The 12,978-nt window shown below is 55.2% G+C and overlaps 2 protein-coding genes across 6 annotated transcripts in view; both read left to right on the forward strand.

Moving 5' to 3' along the window:
* The first annotated feature begins 208 nt into the window (after positions 1-208).
* LOC103167129 lies at positions 209-6,218 on the forward strand. The gene is made up of 10 exons (XM_029080279.2): positions 209-350; positions 402-550; positions 649-738; positions 1,344-1,407; positions 1,560-1,720; positions 1,836-1,934; positions 2,038-2,206; positions 3,094-3,155; positions 3,666-3,761; positions 5,636-6,218. The coding sequence occupies exons 1-10, from the start codon at positions 209-211 to the stop codon at positions 5,885-5,887; spliced, it is 1,284 nt and encodes a 427-aa protein (XP_028936112.1). The 3' UTR covers positions 5,888-6,218.
* Positions 6,219-10,955: 4,737 nt separating this feature from the next.
* Positions 10,956-12,978, forward strand: part of INPP5B (inositol polyphosphate-5-phosphatase B) — a 45,145-nt gene continuing 43,122 nt past the window's right edge. For 3 of the 5 annotated variants that reach the window (XM_029080723.2, XM_029080727.2, XM_029080726.2), the window contains exon 1: positions 10,956-11,039. The gene's annotated coding sequence lies outside the window, so the exon portion shown is untranslated. The remainder of the gene's footprint in view (positions 11,040-12,978) is intronic. The other 2 variants (XM_029080725.2, XM_029080724.2) reach the window with 2 other exon arrangements.

Here is a 12,978-nt window from a genome sequence, read left to right on the forward strand (position 1 = left end):
TATGTGCAGAGCACTGTACTAAGCGCTTGGAATGTACACATCGGTAACAGATAGAGACGGTCCCTGTTTTTTGATGGGCTTACAGTCTAATATGCCTTCAATAAGGATCAAGTGATTAACTGATATCAGTCGGGGGCCAGTGACGGGATCAGGGTCATCCATTCTCAGTGATCCTGGGACCCCACCGGCTCTGTCCGGAGGCCGAGGGATGCAGAAAGCGGACGAGGTTCCAAAAGGGGGCAGGAAAGGCCTCCCGGCCCTCCCTCTCCCTTCCCCTGTGCTGCCGCCGCAGGTTCACCGATGGGATCGGGTTGTTTTTGACACGAAGGCAAATGAGCCTCTGACCACAGGTCCTGGATTGGAAGCCTAATGGCTCTTTCCTCTCCCAACACCTGCGCCAGCACCCGGCGGCACCTGTGGGGGCCCGGTGGACTTGGTGTTACCATGCCAACCCCGTGACAGCTTCTCCCCGGAGCACCATTACCAGGAAGTGGTGGTGCCTGCCAGGCTGTCGCGGCAGCCTGCCACTCAAGGGATCGTCGAGGGAAACGTGAATAGGAAACTGCACCCCTTGATCCCCTCTCCTTTGGGGGGTGAGGGGGCCTAAGGGCCTCGGTTTCTCCCATCCTCTCTCTCCTGCTCCTTCAGTGGCTCAAATCCTACCCGCTCTTGGAATCTGCTTCCCCCACCTTGCAGCACGGAGTAGAATTCTTTTTTGAGGAGCGGGGATGGTTCCTCGTAATGATAATTACGGTATTTAAGTCCTTACTATGTGCCAAGCCCTGTTCTAAGCGCCGGGGTAGACGCAAGTTAATCGGGTTGGACCCAATCCCTGTCCCACAGGGGGCTCACACTCTTGATCCCCATTTTACGGAGAAAGTAACCGGGGCCCAGAAAAGTGAAGCGACTTGCCCGAGGTCACACAGCAGAGCCCGGATTAGAACCCGGGTCCTTCTGACTCCCAGGCTGGTGCTCTAACCGCTCAGCCACGCTGCTTCTCTTGGGGACGTACAATATTCCAAAGTGTCCGCACACCCAGGGAGGTGGTGGGATGTATGGACCCAAGAAGGGAGGTGACCCATGCCTGGGACTTTGCCCACACCTGCCCCGGTACCTTCCGCGGGTCCGTCGGACGGTCGTTCGGTCAATCGTATTTACTGAGTGCTCACTGGGTGCAGAGCGCTGTATTAAACGCTCGGGAGAATACGATACAACAAGAAGCAGACACATTCCCCGCCCACGGGGAGCTTACGGTCTAGAGACGGGCTTACAGGCCGTGGTCCTAGCTGCCGAGGGCCATCTCTCTGTCTCTGGTCACTCACGGGCCTCCCTTCCTCCCCCAGCTGCCCGCAGCCTGGTGGCTGAAGATGGACGGCGACCGCAGCGGCGGTATCGCTGCGTTGAGAGGTAACGGCCCCCCGGCGGGCACCAGGAAGGGCAGAGCCCGAAGCGTCCTCCCCTCCGTCCCGCTGCCCGGCCCCGGTGCCCCCGCCGCCCCCTCCCCGTTCCCATTGATCACCCTTCTAATAACCGTCCAGTCTGCTCTGTCTTCCCTCCAGCCTTCCTCCTCTTTCTCCTCGTCCTGTTCGGCTTCCTGATCACCCAGGGCGGCGGGGAAAACCAGACCTCATCCTCGACGAACCTGACCTCCGCCTCGATGAACCTGACCTCCTCCCTGACGAACCTGACCTCCGCCCCGACCAACCTGACCTCTCCCCAGGTGAGGAGCCGGGCCGGCCGCGGCGACCGTGCGTCCGGCCCGTGGAGGTGGACGGGGAGGCGGGGGGTCCCTCCGGGCGGGTCAGCGATCCTGACGGGCGCCTGCCTCGGCCCAGGTCTGCCACAGTTTCCGGTGCGTGGGTGAGATGTGCTACCAGGAGGACAGGTTCGCCAACCAGAGCGCGACCTGCTCGGCCAACGAGTCGTACTGCGAGGTACGGGGCGACGGGGGGGCCCGAGGGGAGGAGGGCCCGGAGGCTTCGGGGCCCGCTCCTTTCCCTTCCGCCCTTCCAGTGACTTGCTGGGTCCTCCTCGCAGCTGTACCGCTTCAGCCCCTCCAACTACTCCGCGCGCTGCAGCGGGAACTGCGAGAGCAACGGCACGGTTCAGTGCCCGGGGTCCAATGGCACGGCCGGCCAGCCGGCTCCCTGCACCCTGGAGTGCTGCCCCCAACCCTTCTGCCTCAAGCTCAACGCCTCTGCCTATGGTGAGACCCACCCCCGCCCCCGCACGGATCCCCCGTTTCATCCTCTCCCTTCCACCCACCCTATTTCTGTCAGCCCTCCAAACTTGTCTGATGCTCTGCCGTCTTCCCTGGGGACGGTGGGGAATCTCCCTTCCCAAGAACAGTAATGATAATAACGGTCTTTGTAAAACGCTCTGTGCCAGGCACTGTAATAATCCGCCGGGCTAGATAAGAGATAACCGGTTCGGACACAACCCCCGTCTCCCATGGGGCTCACCGTTTGAGTGGGAGAAAGTACAGATACCAAATCCCCATTATACAGATGAGGAAACTGAGGCGGCGACTCGGTAAACGTCACACAGCGGGCAAGCGGCGGAGCTGGGATTAGAACCCGGGACCTCTGTCTCCCAGGCCTGGGACCTTCCTGCTAGTCCACACTGCTTCAGCTCTCTCTCTCCTTATTCTTATCTCCTTCCACCCAGAGTGGGACTGACTGGATAGAGACAGTGGGACTTGGGGTTCCGCCTCCCCTGCTAATGACAGAGGTTCTGGATTCCGTGTGGGTCCGGAAAGAGATAAGAAGTCGTACCCGTCGACTCCTCCGGTCTTGATGCCCTCTGGGAAACGTCATCCTCCTCCGTCCCATTTTTCCCCATTTCCCCCTCCTCTCAGCGTCCCCTCCATTCTGTGGAAACCCCAGGGTGAGGGGACATCCCAATCCTGGGACAATGGAGAAAGCAGATGGGGCTTGGGGATGATGATATGGGGGCGATGCCCCTTGCTGTGTGTTTTTTGCTGCTCACCTGATCTCTTCAGAGCTGCCAAATGGCAGTCTTGGTCTCTCTCTCTGAAGGAATTTCTTCTCTCTCTCTATCTCTTTTCCGCCGCTGGTTGTGTCTGCGTTTCAGGGGACAAGCTGCTCACCACTCCCGCTCCCACGACCTCCACCACGCCGGCACCCAGGAAAAACGTACGTGTCTTCCCTCGACCGGCCCCGGAGACGACCTTCTCCGGGCAGCGGGAGGGTGTGAGCCCCATGTAGGGTATCGACTGGGTCCAACCTGATTAGCTTGTATCTACCCCACCGTTTAGTACAGTGCCTGGCACGTAGTAAGCCCTTGACAGATAGCATAAAAAGAGAAGGTGGGTGGAATGAGGCCCGGAATGGGGCAGTTCTTCTTGGAAGGGGAGTGGAGTCGACCTTTTCTAGAACCACGTCTCTTGCAAGAGGGACTCCTGGTCTGGGATCACTCCGACTACCAGGTTACCCAGGAAGTTGCCTCCTCTAAGCTTCTCGTTGCCACTGTTGGAGACGGAACACGGGGCCGGATGGGCCAGTGACAGCTTTGCTCGTGCTTTTCTATATATGCCTGTTCCCCACAAGCCGTGGTCCGGACCCCCCTTTCTCTCCCTCTTTCCAGGGCTCAGGGACGGCTCCTCTCCAGCCCTCTGTCTCCAGTCCCACCGCTTTGTCTTTCAGGGGAAAGTGTGCGTGTCCTTCTCCTGCCAGGGAGAGAACTGCTTTAAAGGGCAGAAGACGGAAGCTGCCTGCAACGTGGGCTCTAACTTCTGCGAGGTGGGCTGGGGAACAGAGAAGTGGGAGAGCGGGGAGGACGAGGAAAGGGGATTGAGACCGTTCTGGCACAGATACCGGCGCTTGACAACCTCACTGGGGACTGCCTGAAAGTTCTCCTAAAGACCGTCCCACCCAAACCTCCTCATCCCCGCAGACTGGCTTGGAACGCTGGAATATGCGTTTTCAGCAGCCCCGCTAGCGTTCCTCCCAGTGGAAAGAGCATGGGAGTCAGAGATCCTGGATTCTAACCCCCGTTCTGGCACTCGTCTCCAGAGTGTGACCTTGGGAAAGTACCTTCATTTCTCAGTTACCTCATCTGTATAATGGGGATTGTGATTGGGAGCCTCTTGTGAGACATGGATTGTGTCCTAACTTAGCTTATTGTTTCCCAGTGTATTGGGAAACAGAAGGGATGGGCTTCGGAGGACCAACGGGCCACGATCTGGGGTCCTTTCAGACCCGATGGGAGACTTTCAGGACTTGAAGTGAGAGAACCACTCACGGACTTATGTACACATCCTTATTTTCATACCCTGGGATTGTCTCCCAGTGCTCAGGACGGTATCTGGCCCGTGGGAAAACCCTCAACAGTAGCATTAAAAAAAAGAAACAAACCGAACTCTCTCACTGGATCCTAGTTTCCCTGTTGTAAAATGGAGGTGGGGGAAATCCTCCTCTCTGGTCCTTGACATCTTGGAATATGAGTGAGCCACGGGACACCAGGCAGGTTCATCTCTACCCAGCTTGGGCTGTTGCTCCCAGGCTCCAATTCCTCTTTAAATAATGTTGGTATTTGTTAAGCGCTTACTATGTGCAGAGCACTGTTCTAAGCGCTGGGGTAAACACAGGGGAATCAGGTTGTCCCACGTGGGGCTCACAGTCTTCATCCCCATTTTACAGATGAGGGAACTGAGGCACAGAGAAGTTAAGTGACTTGCCCACAGTCACACAGCTGACAGGTGGCAGAGCTGGGATTCGAACTCATGAGCCCTGACTCCAAAGCCCATGCTCTTTCCACTGCGCCACGCTGCTTCTCTGGAACAAACCCCATAATCAGGGGTTCCACAGGGCCTGTTTGGCCCTGCCCTCGAGGAGCCTCTGTTGCTCGTCGTGGGCGGGGAATGCGTCTACCAACTCTGCTATATTGTACTCTCCCAAGCGCTTAGTACGGGGCTCTGCACATAGCAATCGTCCAATAACTTCAATTGACTGTTGGATTGAGGAACAGAACCCCCTGACTGTAAGCTCATAATGGACAGGGAATGCGTTTGCTAGTTCTGTCGTACTTGTCCAAGCAATTAGTACAGTGCTCTGCACATAAATACCCTTACCCTTAATTGACTGATTGATAAAATGTGAGGTCCTAGGCAGTTGCCTCGGTTCATCGCTGCCAATTCCATGAGTGCAAATGCCCCCGCGGCTTTTTGAGTTGGACTCCCAGTGTCGGTCAGTCGGTGATTCATTGAGGATTTACCCTGTTCCGAGCACGTTCCTAAGCGCTTGGGCGCGTGCGATACGATGGAGTTGGTGGACGCGATCCCTGCCTTCGAGGGGCTTACGGTCTAGTGGGGGAGGCAGACATTAAAAATAGATTAAAATAAATGAAAATAAGGATATGTACGTAAGTCCATAAGTGGTTCTCTCACTTCAAGTCCTGAAAGTCTCCCACCGGGTCTGAAAGGACCCAAAATCGTGGCCCGTTGGTTCTCCGAAGCCCATCCCTTCTGTTTCCCAATACCCTTTAAAATCCCCGCCGCGTTTTCACCCCCACCCTCGTGATGAAAGTTCGACACCCGTGATTCACCGTGCCCTGTGGGGCGGCCCCATTTCTGGGCCACGGCTCTTTTGCTGACACCCCCCGTTTTTCTGAGCAGATGAAGAAGACGCAGAATGGCTACGAGGCTGGCTGCAGCAAAGCCTGCAAGATGGCCACCCCAATCTGCAACCAAGGGGTGAAGCCCCCCTGCTACCAAGAGTGCTGCCAACCCACTGCGGCCATGCCCAGCTGCCTCAAGCTGGACGGAAGCCTGAATTTGATCGGGTCGGCGGCGGCGGCCCAGAACCGCCTGCTCCCGCAGGTCCTGGCCGCGGTGGCTCTCTTCCTCGTTTCCTTCCTGCTTCCGTAGAGTGCGTTCCCAGGGTGTCGGGGGCTACGGAGAGGTGCCTCTCCTCTGATGGGGGGTGCCCAGATATAGGGGGAGACCTCCCCAGAAGACCTGCTGAACCTCCTGTCGTCCATCTTCCCGTAGCTCCGACCTCGCTCCTAGACGGCCCCGAGGGGAAACCCTAGCCGGGGGTCCTGTTCCAACCCTCTTTTCCCTCTCTGCTCCCCACCCCCGGCTCCCTCTTCTCACCCCATTTTCCCTCCGTCCCCCATAGTCCAAGCTCCGACCTGCGGCTGCTCTGATGCCACTGAAATGACGGAGGTGTCCTAGGCAAAGAAAGGGGATGGGGTGGGTGACGTTGCTCGCAAAAGACGGGGGGGGGGGGGGGGGAACCCGTCTGTTCTCCGGGACTCTCGGTGAATGAGGACATGGGGTCGTGAAGTTAGAGTCCACCTCTGAAGTCAGGAGTGCCGAGACCCCCTTCTCTAACCCCTCTCTAACCTCACCTGCAGCACGGGAGAGTAACGGAGTGGAAGAGTCGGGGGGATGGAGCGCGTGTGTGTGTCTGTGTGTATACACCCCCACGCCCACGGAAGCCGCTGCTTTTCAGTGGCCCCGCACCTGCCCCGGGAAACCCTCCTCTGTTCTCCTCGGGTGACTTCACTGCCCTACCGTCATCCTGTCAGAGATATTATATAAACAAATATATTTGGCGAAACGACCAGGTTGGGCGTTTACTACCCGGCGCGTGGAAGGAAGGGGAAATGAAGAGGAAGAAACTCACACACGCTCCAGGTGTCCGCTGATCCCGGCACCCTCCCGTTCCACACCGGGCTTTTGTGGCCAGAAGCCTCGGTCTGCGTACCCGACTGGGTCAGGGTCCAGATGCTTTCTTTGCTGTGGTCGTTGGTTTGCTTTCCCTATGCAAAACTCAATGTGGGGCTAAGGATCCGGACTTTGCATGGGCAGATCAAGGGCCTATGGCCTGAACTCTTCCCTTTTGCCTCTTCCAGGGTCCCCAGGCGAGGACTTCTTTCCTGGAAAGGGGAGTAAGGACTGGTTGTTTGTCATCCAGCGGAAAGGGGAAGAAAAAACAGTTTGGCTACTGGTTTTTAGGGTATAGGCCTTGTGAGAGCCGAGGCAGGGTGGGTGGAGGGGAGGACTCCTTTTTTCCCCGGGGGTTCGGGGTTATCAGTATCCCTTCTTTAACGTATGGTCTAACAAGTGTTGCTAAATTATTCTGCCTCTGGGAAACTGTCCCCCTTCTAAATGTGTGTGACCTTGGTCAAGTCACTTAACTTCTCTGTGACTCAGTTTCCTCATCTGTAAAACATGGATTAAATCCTCCTCCCTCCTCCCTAGACTGTAAGGCCCATGTGGGACAGGGACCGTGTCCAACCTGATAGTCTTGTATCGACCCCACTACTTAGAACGGGGCCGGGCATACAGTAAGCGCTTAACGAATGTCATTTGTAAAAAAAGTCACTTAACTTCTCTATGCCTCAGTTTCCTCATCCATCAAATTGGGGGTTACCTACATCTCCTCCCTTTCCTTTTGACTGTGAGCCCCACCGGGGCTTATATTGTATCTGCCCCAGTTCTTAGAACAGTGCTTGGCTCATAGTAAGCACTCAATACTCAACAGTTGTGGTATTTATTATTAGGAACCAAGGAGGAGGTAAAGTTTCATTTCCTCAGCCCAGAGCCAGGGAGGACTCAAAGCTTATCCAGTCCCTTCTTCCTTCACAGATCTCGCCAATCTCCTGAGCAGCCAAGGATCCTGACCATAGGTTTAAAGCATTCGACCCAAACCTCCGGAAGCAGCGGGTCTCTGTCCCTGCTCTCGTGTCGGTAACAACTTGTAGGGCAGGATTGCTGGAAAACGATGCTAATAATAATAACTAATAATCACTCGCTATATTCATTCATTCACTAGTATTTATTGGGGGCTTACTATGTGCAGAGCACCGTCCTAAGTGCTTGGAATGGACAATTCGGCAACAGATAGAGACAATCCCTGCCCAATAACGGACTCACGGTCTAAATGCCAAGCACCGTACTAAGCGCTGGGGTAGACACAAGTTAATCAGATCCCACACGGGGCTCACAGTTCAAGTAGGAGGGAGAGCGGGTATTGAACCCCCATTTTGCAGACGAGAGAACTGAGGCACAGAGAAGTGAAGGTGACTTGCCCGAGGTCACACTGCAGACTGGTGGAGGAGTTGGAATTAGAACCCAGGTCCTCTGACTCCCAGACCCGTGCTCTTTCTAATAGGCTATGCTGCTTCCCCTACACACTTCACTCTAAGCAGCGTGGCTCAGTGAAAAGAGTACGGACTTAGGAGTCAGAGCTCATGGGTTCGAATCCCGGCTCTGCCACTTGTCAGCTGTGTGACCGTGGGCGAGTCACTTCACTTCTCTGGGCCTCCGTTCCCTCATCTGTAAAATGGGGATGAAGACTGGGAGCCTCACGTGGGACAACCTGATTACCCTGTATCTACCCCGGCGTTTAGAACGGTGCTCTGCACATGGAAGCGCTTAACAAATACCGACATTATTATTACTTCTAAAATGTTGTTCCATCCTGCTGGCTGGGGGCTCTATTTTCCGCGGTTTTAGGACTTTGTGCTAGTGTACATATCCGGAATGTATTCGTTTATATTAACGTCTGTCTCCCCTCTAGACTGTAAACTGTGTGGGCCGGGAACGGGTCTACCGACTCTGTAGTGGATAGAGCAGGGGCCCTAGGAATCAGAAGGTCATGGGCTCTAATTCCGACTCCACCGCTCGTCTGCTGTGTGACCTTGGGCAGTCATTTCACTTCTCTGTGCCTCAGTTACCTCATCTGAAAAATGAGGATCGAGAATGGGAGCCCCACGTGGGACAGGGACGGTGTCCAACCCGATTTGCTTGTATCCTATGTGACCTACGGGGAGCCACTTAACTTCTCTGTGCCTCAGTTACATCTGTAAAATGGGGATGAAGACTGTGAGCCCCTCTTGGGATCACCTGATTATCTTGCATTTACCCCTATGTGCCTGGCATCTAGTAAGAGCTTGGAGAAGCAGCGTGGCTCAATGGAAGGAGTCAGAGGTCATGGGTTCTAATCCCTGCTCTGCCACTTATCAGCCGTGAGACCTTGGGCCAGTCACTTCACTTCTCTGGGCCTCAGTTCCCTCATCTGTAAAATGGGGATGATGACTGTGAGCCCCACGTGGGACGACCTGATTACCTTGGGTCCCCCCCGGTGCTTAGAACAGTGCTTTGCACATAATAAGTGCTTAACAAATGCCATCATTATTATTATTATTATGGGGATGGTGACTGTGAGCCCCACGTGGGACAACCTCATCACCTTGGATTCCTCCCCAGCAATTAGAACAGTGCTTTGCACATAGTAAGCGCTTAACACATGCCATCATTCTTCTTCTTCTTATTATGGGGATGATTGAGAAGCAGCGTGGCTCAGTGGAAAGAGCCCGGGTTTAGGAGTCAGAGGTCATGGGTTCTAATCCCGGCTCTAATCTCGCCTGTGGGCAAGTCACTTCACTTCTCTGTGCTTCAGTTACCTCATCTGGAAAATGGGGATTAAGACTGTGAGTCCTGCATGTGGCTCAGTGGAAAGAGCATGGGCTTTGGAGTCAGAGGCCATGGGTTCAAATCCCGGCTCGGCCATTTGTCGGCTGTGTGACTTTGGGCAAGTCACCTAACTTCTCGGTGCCTCAGTTACCTCATCTGTAAAATGGGGATTAAGAATGTGAGCCCCACGTGGGACAACCTGATTCCCTCTGTGGGGAAGCAGCGTGGCTCAGTGGAAAGAGCCTGGGCTTCGGAGTCAGAGGTCATGGGTTCCACTCCCGGCTCTGCCACTTGTCAGCTGTGTGACTGTGGGCGAGTCACTGCACTTCTCTGTGCCTCAGTGACCGCATCTGTAAAATGGGGATTAAGACTGTGAGCCCCACGTGGGACAGCCTGATGACCCTGTATCTCCCCCAGCGCGTAGAACAGTGCCCTGCACATAGTGAGCACTTAACAAAACGTGGCTCAGTGGAAAGAGCACGGGCTTTGGAGTCAGGGCTCATGAGTTCGAATCCCAGCTCTGCCACTTGTCGGCTGAGTGACTGTGGGCAAGTCACTTAACTTCTCTGTGCCTCAGTTCCCTCATCTGTAAAATGGAGATTAAGACTGTGAGCCCCACGTGGGACAACCTGATTCCTCTATGTCTACCCCAGCGCTTAGAACGGTGCTCGGCACATAGTAAGCGCTTAACAAATACCAACATTATTATTATTATTATGACCGTGAGAGCCACGTGGGACAACCTCATCACCTTGGATCCCCCCCAGCAATTAGAACAGTGCTTTACACACAGTAAGTGCTTAACAAATGCCATCATTGTTATTATTATTATCATGGGGATGAAGACTGTGAGCCTCACGTGGGACAACCTCAACACCTTGGCTCCCCCCCAGCAATTCGAATATTCATTCATTCATTCAATAGTATTTATTGAGCGCTTCCTATGTGCAGAGCACTGGACTAAGCGCTTGGAATGTAGAAATCGGGAACAGATAGAGACAGTCCCTGCCCTTGGACGGGCTTACAGTCTAATCGGGGGAATGGTGCTTTGCACACGGTAAGCGCTTAACAAATACCATCATCGTTATTATTATTAATCACGAATGCCATAATGATGGATATAGGGTGTATGGCGAGAGCTGGGGGGGGGGGGGCGACCCCGGGGCAGGCTGGGACTTGTAGGCAGGCAGCGCTCTGGGCCCCGGGGCAGGCTGGGACTTGTAGGCTGGGGGCGCCGGGGGCCCCGGGGCAGGCTGGGACTTGTAGGCAGGCAGCGCTCTGGGCCCCGGGGCAGGCTGGGACTTGTAGGCCGGGGGGCGCCGGGGGCCCCGGGGCAGGCTGGGACTTGTAGACAGGCAGCGCTCTGGGCCCCGGGGCAGGCTGGGACTTGTAGACAGGCAGCGCTCTAGGCCCCGGGGCAGGTTGGGACTTGTAGGCCGGGCGCGCCGGGGGCCCCGGGGCAGGCTGGGACTTGTAGGCCGGGCGCGCCCGGGGCCCCGGGGCAGGCTGGGACTTGTAGGCAGGTCGGCCGGCCGCCCGCTCAAGCTGGGACTTGTTGGGCATCGGGGCGGCAGCGCGGGGGCCGCCGGGAGGTGTAAGTGAGCGAGGGCCCAGGCCGGGCGGGACGGGACGGGACACCGACCCCCCGGACCCCCCGGACCCCCCGGACCCCCCGACCCTCCTGACCGCCACAACCCCCACCCCCTGCTCTCTTGTTCCGCAGGGGTGGCCTCCTTGCTTGGCCCCCCCATCCTAGAAGCCAGGCCCCGGCCCCATCCCGCCCTTTGAGCCGCCCGTGGGTGGGGTCCCAGCCCCCGTGCCCACGTTGCAAGCCGCCGTTGGCCAAGGAGGAGCCCGTGGCCACGGAGTCGGCTTCTTCGCTTCTCCTCCGCCTCTCTCTCCTTCACTTCCTCGCCCTTCTCTGCCTCTCTCTCTGCCTCTTTCCCTTCCAGTCCCCTCTCCGGCTCCTTCACTTCCTCTCCCTTCTCTGGCTGCCCACCTTGGTCGATCTGTCCCTCTCTGTCTCCACTTCCTCTCCCTTCTCTGTCTCCCTCCCTTGGTCACTCCATCTCTCCCGATCAATCAGTCTCTTTGTCTCCACTTCCTCTCCCTTCTCTGACTCTCTTTATTCCCTCTCTGTGTCTCCTTTACTTCATCTCCCTTCTCTGTCTGGCTCTGTCTTCCCCCTTTTCTCTTCTCTCCCAATCAGTCCGTCTCTCTCCATCTCCACTTCCTCTCCCTTCTCTGACTCTCTTTCTTCTCTCTCTGTGTCTCCTTCACTTCATCTCCCTTCTCTGTCCGTCTCTGTCTTTCTCCTTTAATACTCCCTCCCAATCAATCTGTCTCTCTCTGTCCATTTCTTCCTCCTTCTCTGACTCTCTTTATTCCCTCGCCCTCTCTGTCTCCTTCACTTAGCTGTGTCTGTCTTTCCCCTCTTCTATTCTGTCCCAATCAGTCTCTCTCAGTCTCCACCTCCTCTCCCTTCTCTGACTTTCTTTATTCTCTCTGTCTGTCTCCTTCGCTTCATCTCCCTTCTCTGTCCATCTCTGTCTTCCCCCTTTTCTATTCTGTCCCAATCAGTCTGTCTCTGTCTCCACTTCCTTCTCTGACTCTTTATTCTCTCTGTCTCCACCTCCTCTCCCTTCTCTGACTTTCTTTATTCTCTCTCTCTGTCTCCTTCGCTTCATCTCCCTTCTCTGTCCGTCTCTGTCTTCCCCCTTTTCTATTCTCTCCCAATCAGTCTGTCTCCGTCTCCACATCCTCTTCCTTCTCTGACTCTTTATTCTCTCTCTCTGTCTCCATTTCCTCTCCCTTTTCTGACTCTTTTTATTCTCTCTCTCTCCTTCACTTTATCTCCCTTCTCTGTCTGTCTCTGTCTTCCCCCTTTTCTACTCTCTCCCAATCAATCTCTCTCTTTCTGTCTCCACTTCCTCTCTCTTCTCTGACTCTTTATTAAGAATAATATTGATATTTGTTAAGTGCTTACTACGTGCAGAGCACTGTTCTAAGCGCTGGGGTCATCAGGTTGTCCCACGTGAGGCTCGCAGTCTTCATCCCCATTTTACAGATGAGGTCACTGAGGCACAGAGAAAAAGTGACTTGCCCACAGTCACACGGCTGACAAGTGGCAGATCCGGGATTCAAACCCATGACCTCTGACTCTCCAGCCCGGGCTCTTTCCACTGAGCCACACTGCTTTATTCTCTCTCTGTCTCCTTCACTTCATCTCCCTTCTCTGTCTCTGTCGTCCCCCTTTTCGACTCTATTTCTCCTAATCAATCAGTGGAGAAGCAGCGTGGCTCAGTGGAAAGAGCATGAGCTTGGGAGTCAGAGGTCATGGGTTCTAATCCTGGCTCTGCCGCTTATCAGCTGTGTGATTTTGGGCAAGTCACTTAACTTCTCTGTGCCTCATTTACCTTATCTGTAAAATGGAGATTAAGACTGTGAGCTCCATGTGGGACGACCTGATTACCCTCTATCTACCCCAGCGCTTAGAACAGTGCTTGGCACATAGTAAGTGCTTAACAAATACT

Source organism: Ornithorhynchus anatinus, chromosome 16 (assembly GCF_004115215.2).
Source record: "Ornithorhynchus anatinus isolate Pmale09 chromosome 16, mOrnAna1.pri.v4, whole genome shotgun sequence".
Lineage (NCBI taxonomy): Eukaryota > Metazoa > Chordata > Mammalia > Monotremata > Ornithorhynchidae > Ornithorhynchus > Ornithorhynchus anatinus.

Excerpts from the sequence above, each read along its gene's own strand:
- LOC103167129 (XM_029080279.2), top strand. The coding sequence starts at position 209 with ATGCAGAAAGCGGACGAGGTTCCAAAAGGGGGCAGGAAAGGCCTCCCG. Across the intron at positions 1,408-1,559 it reads CGGTATCGCTGCGTTGAGAG|CCTTCCTCCTCTTTCTCCTC; the intron begins GTAACGGCCCCC and ends TCTTCCCTCCAG. Across the intron at positions 2,207-3,093 it reads GCTCAACGCCTCTGCCTATG|GGGACAAGCTGCTCACCACT; the intron begins GTGAGACCCACC and ends TCTGCGTTTCAG.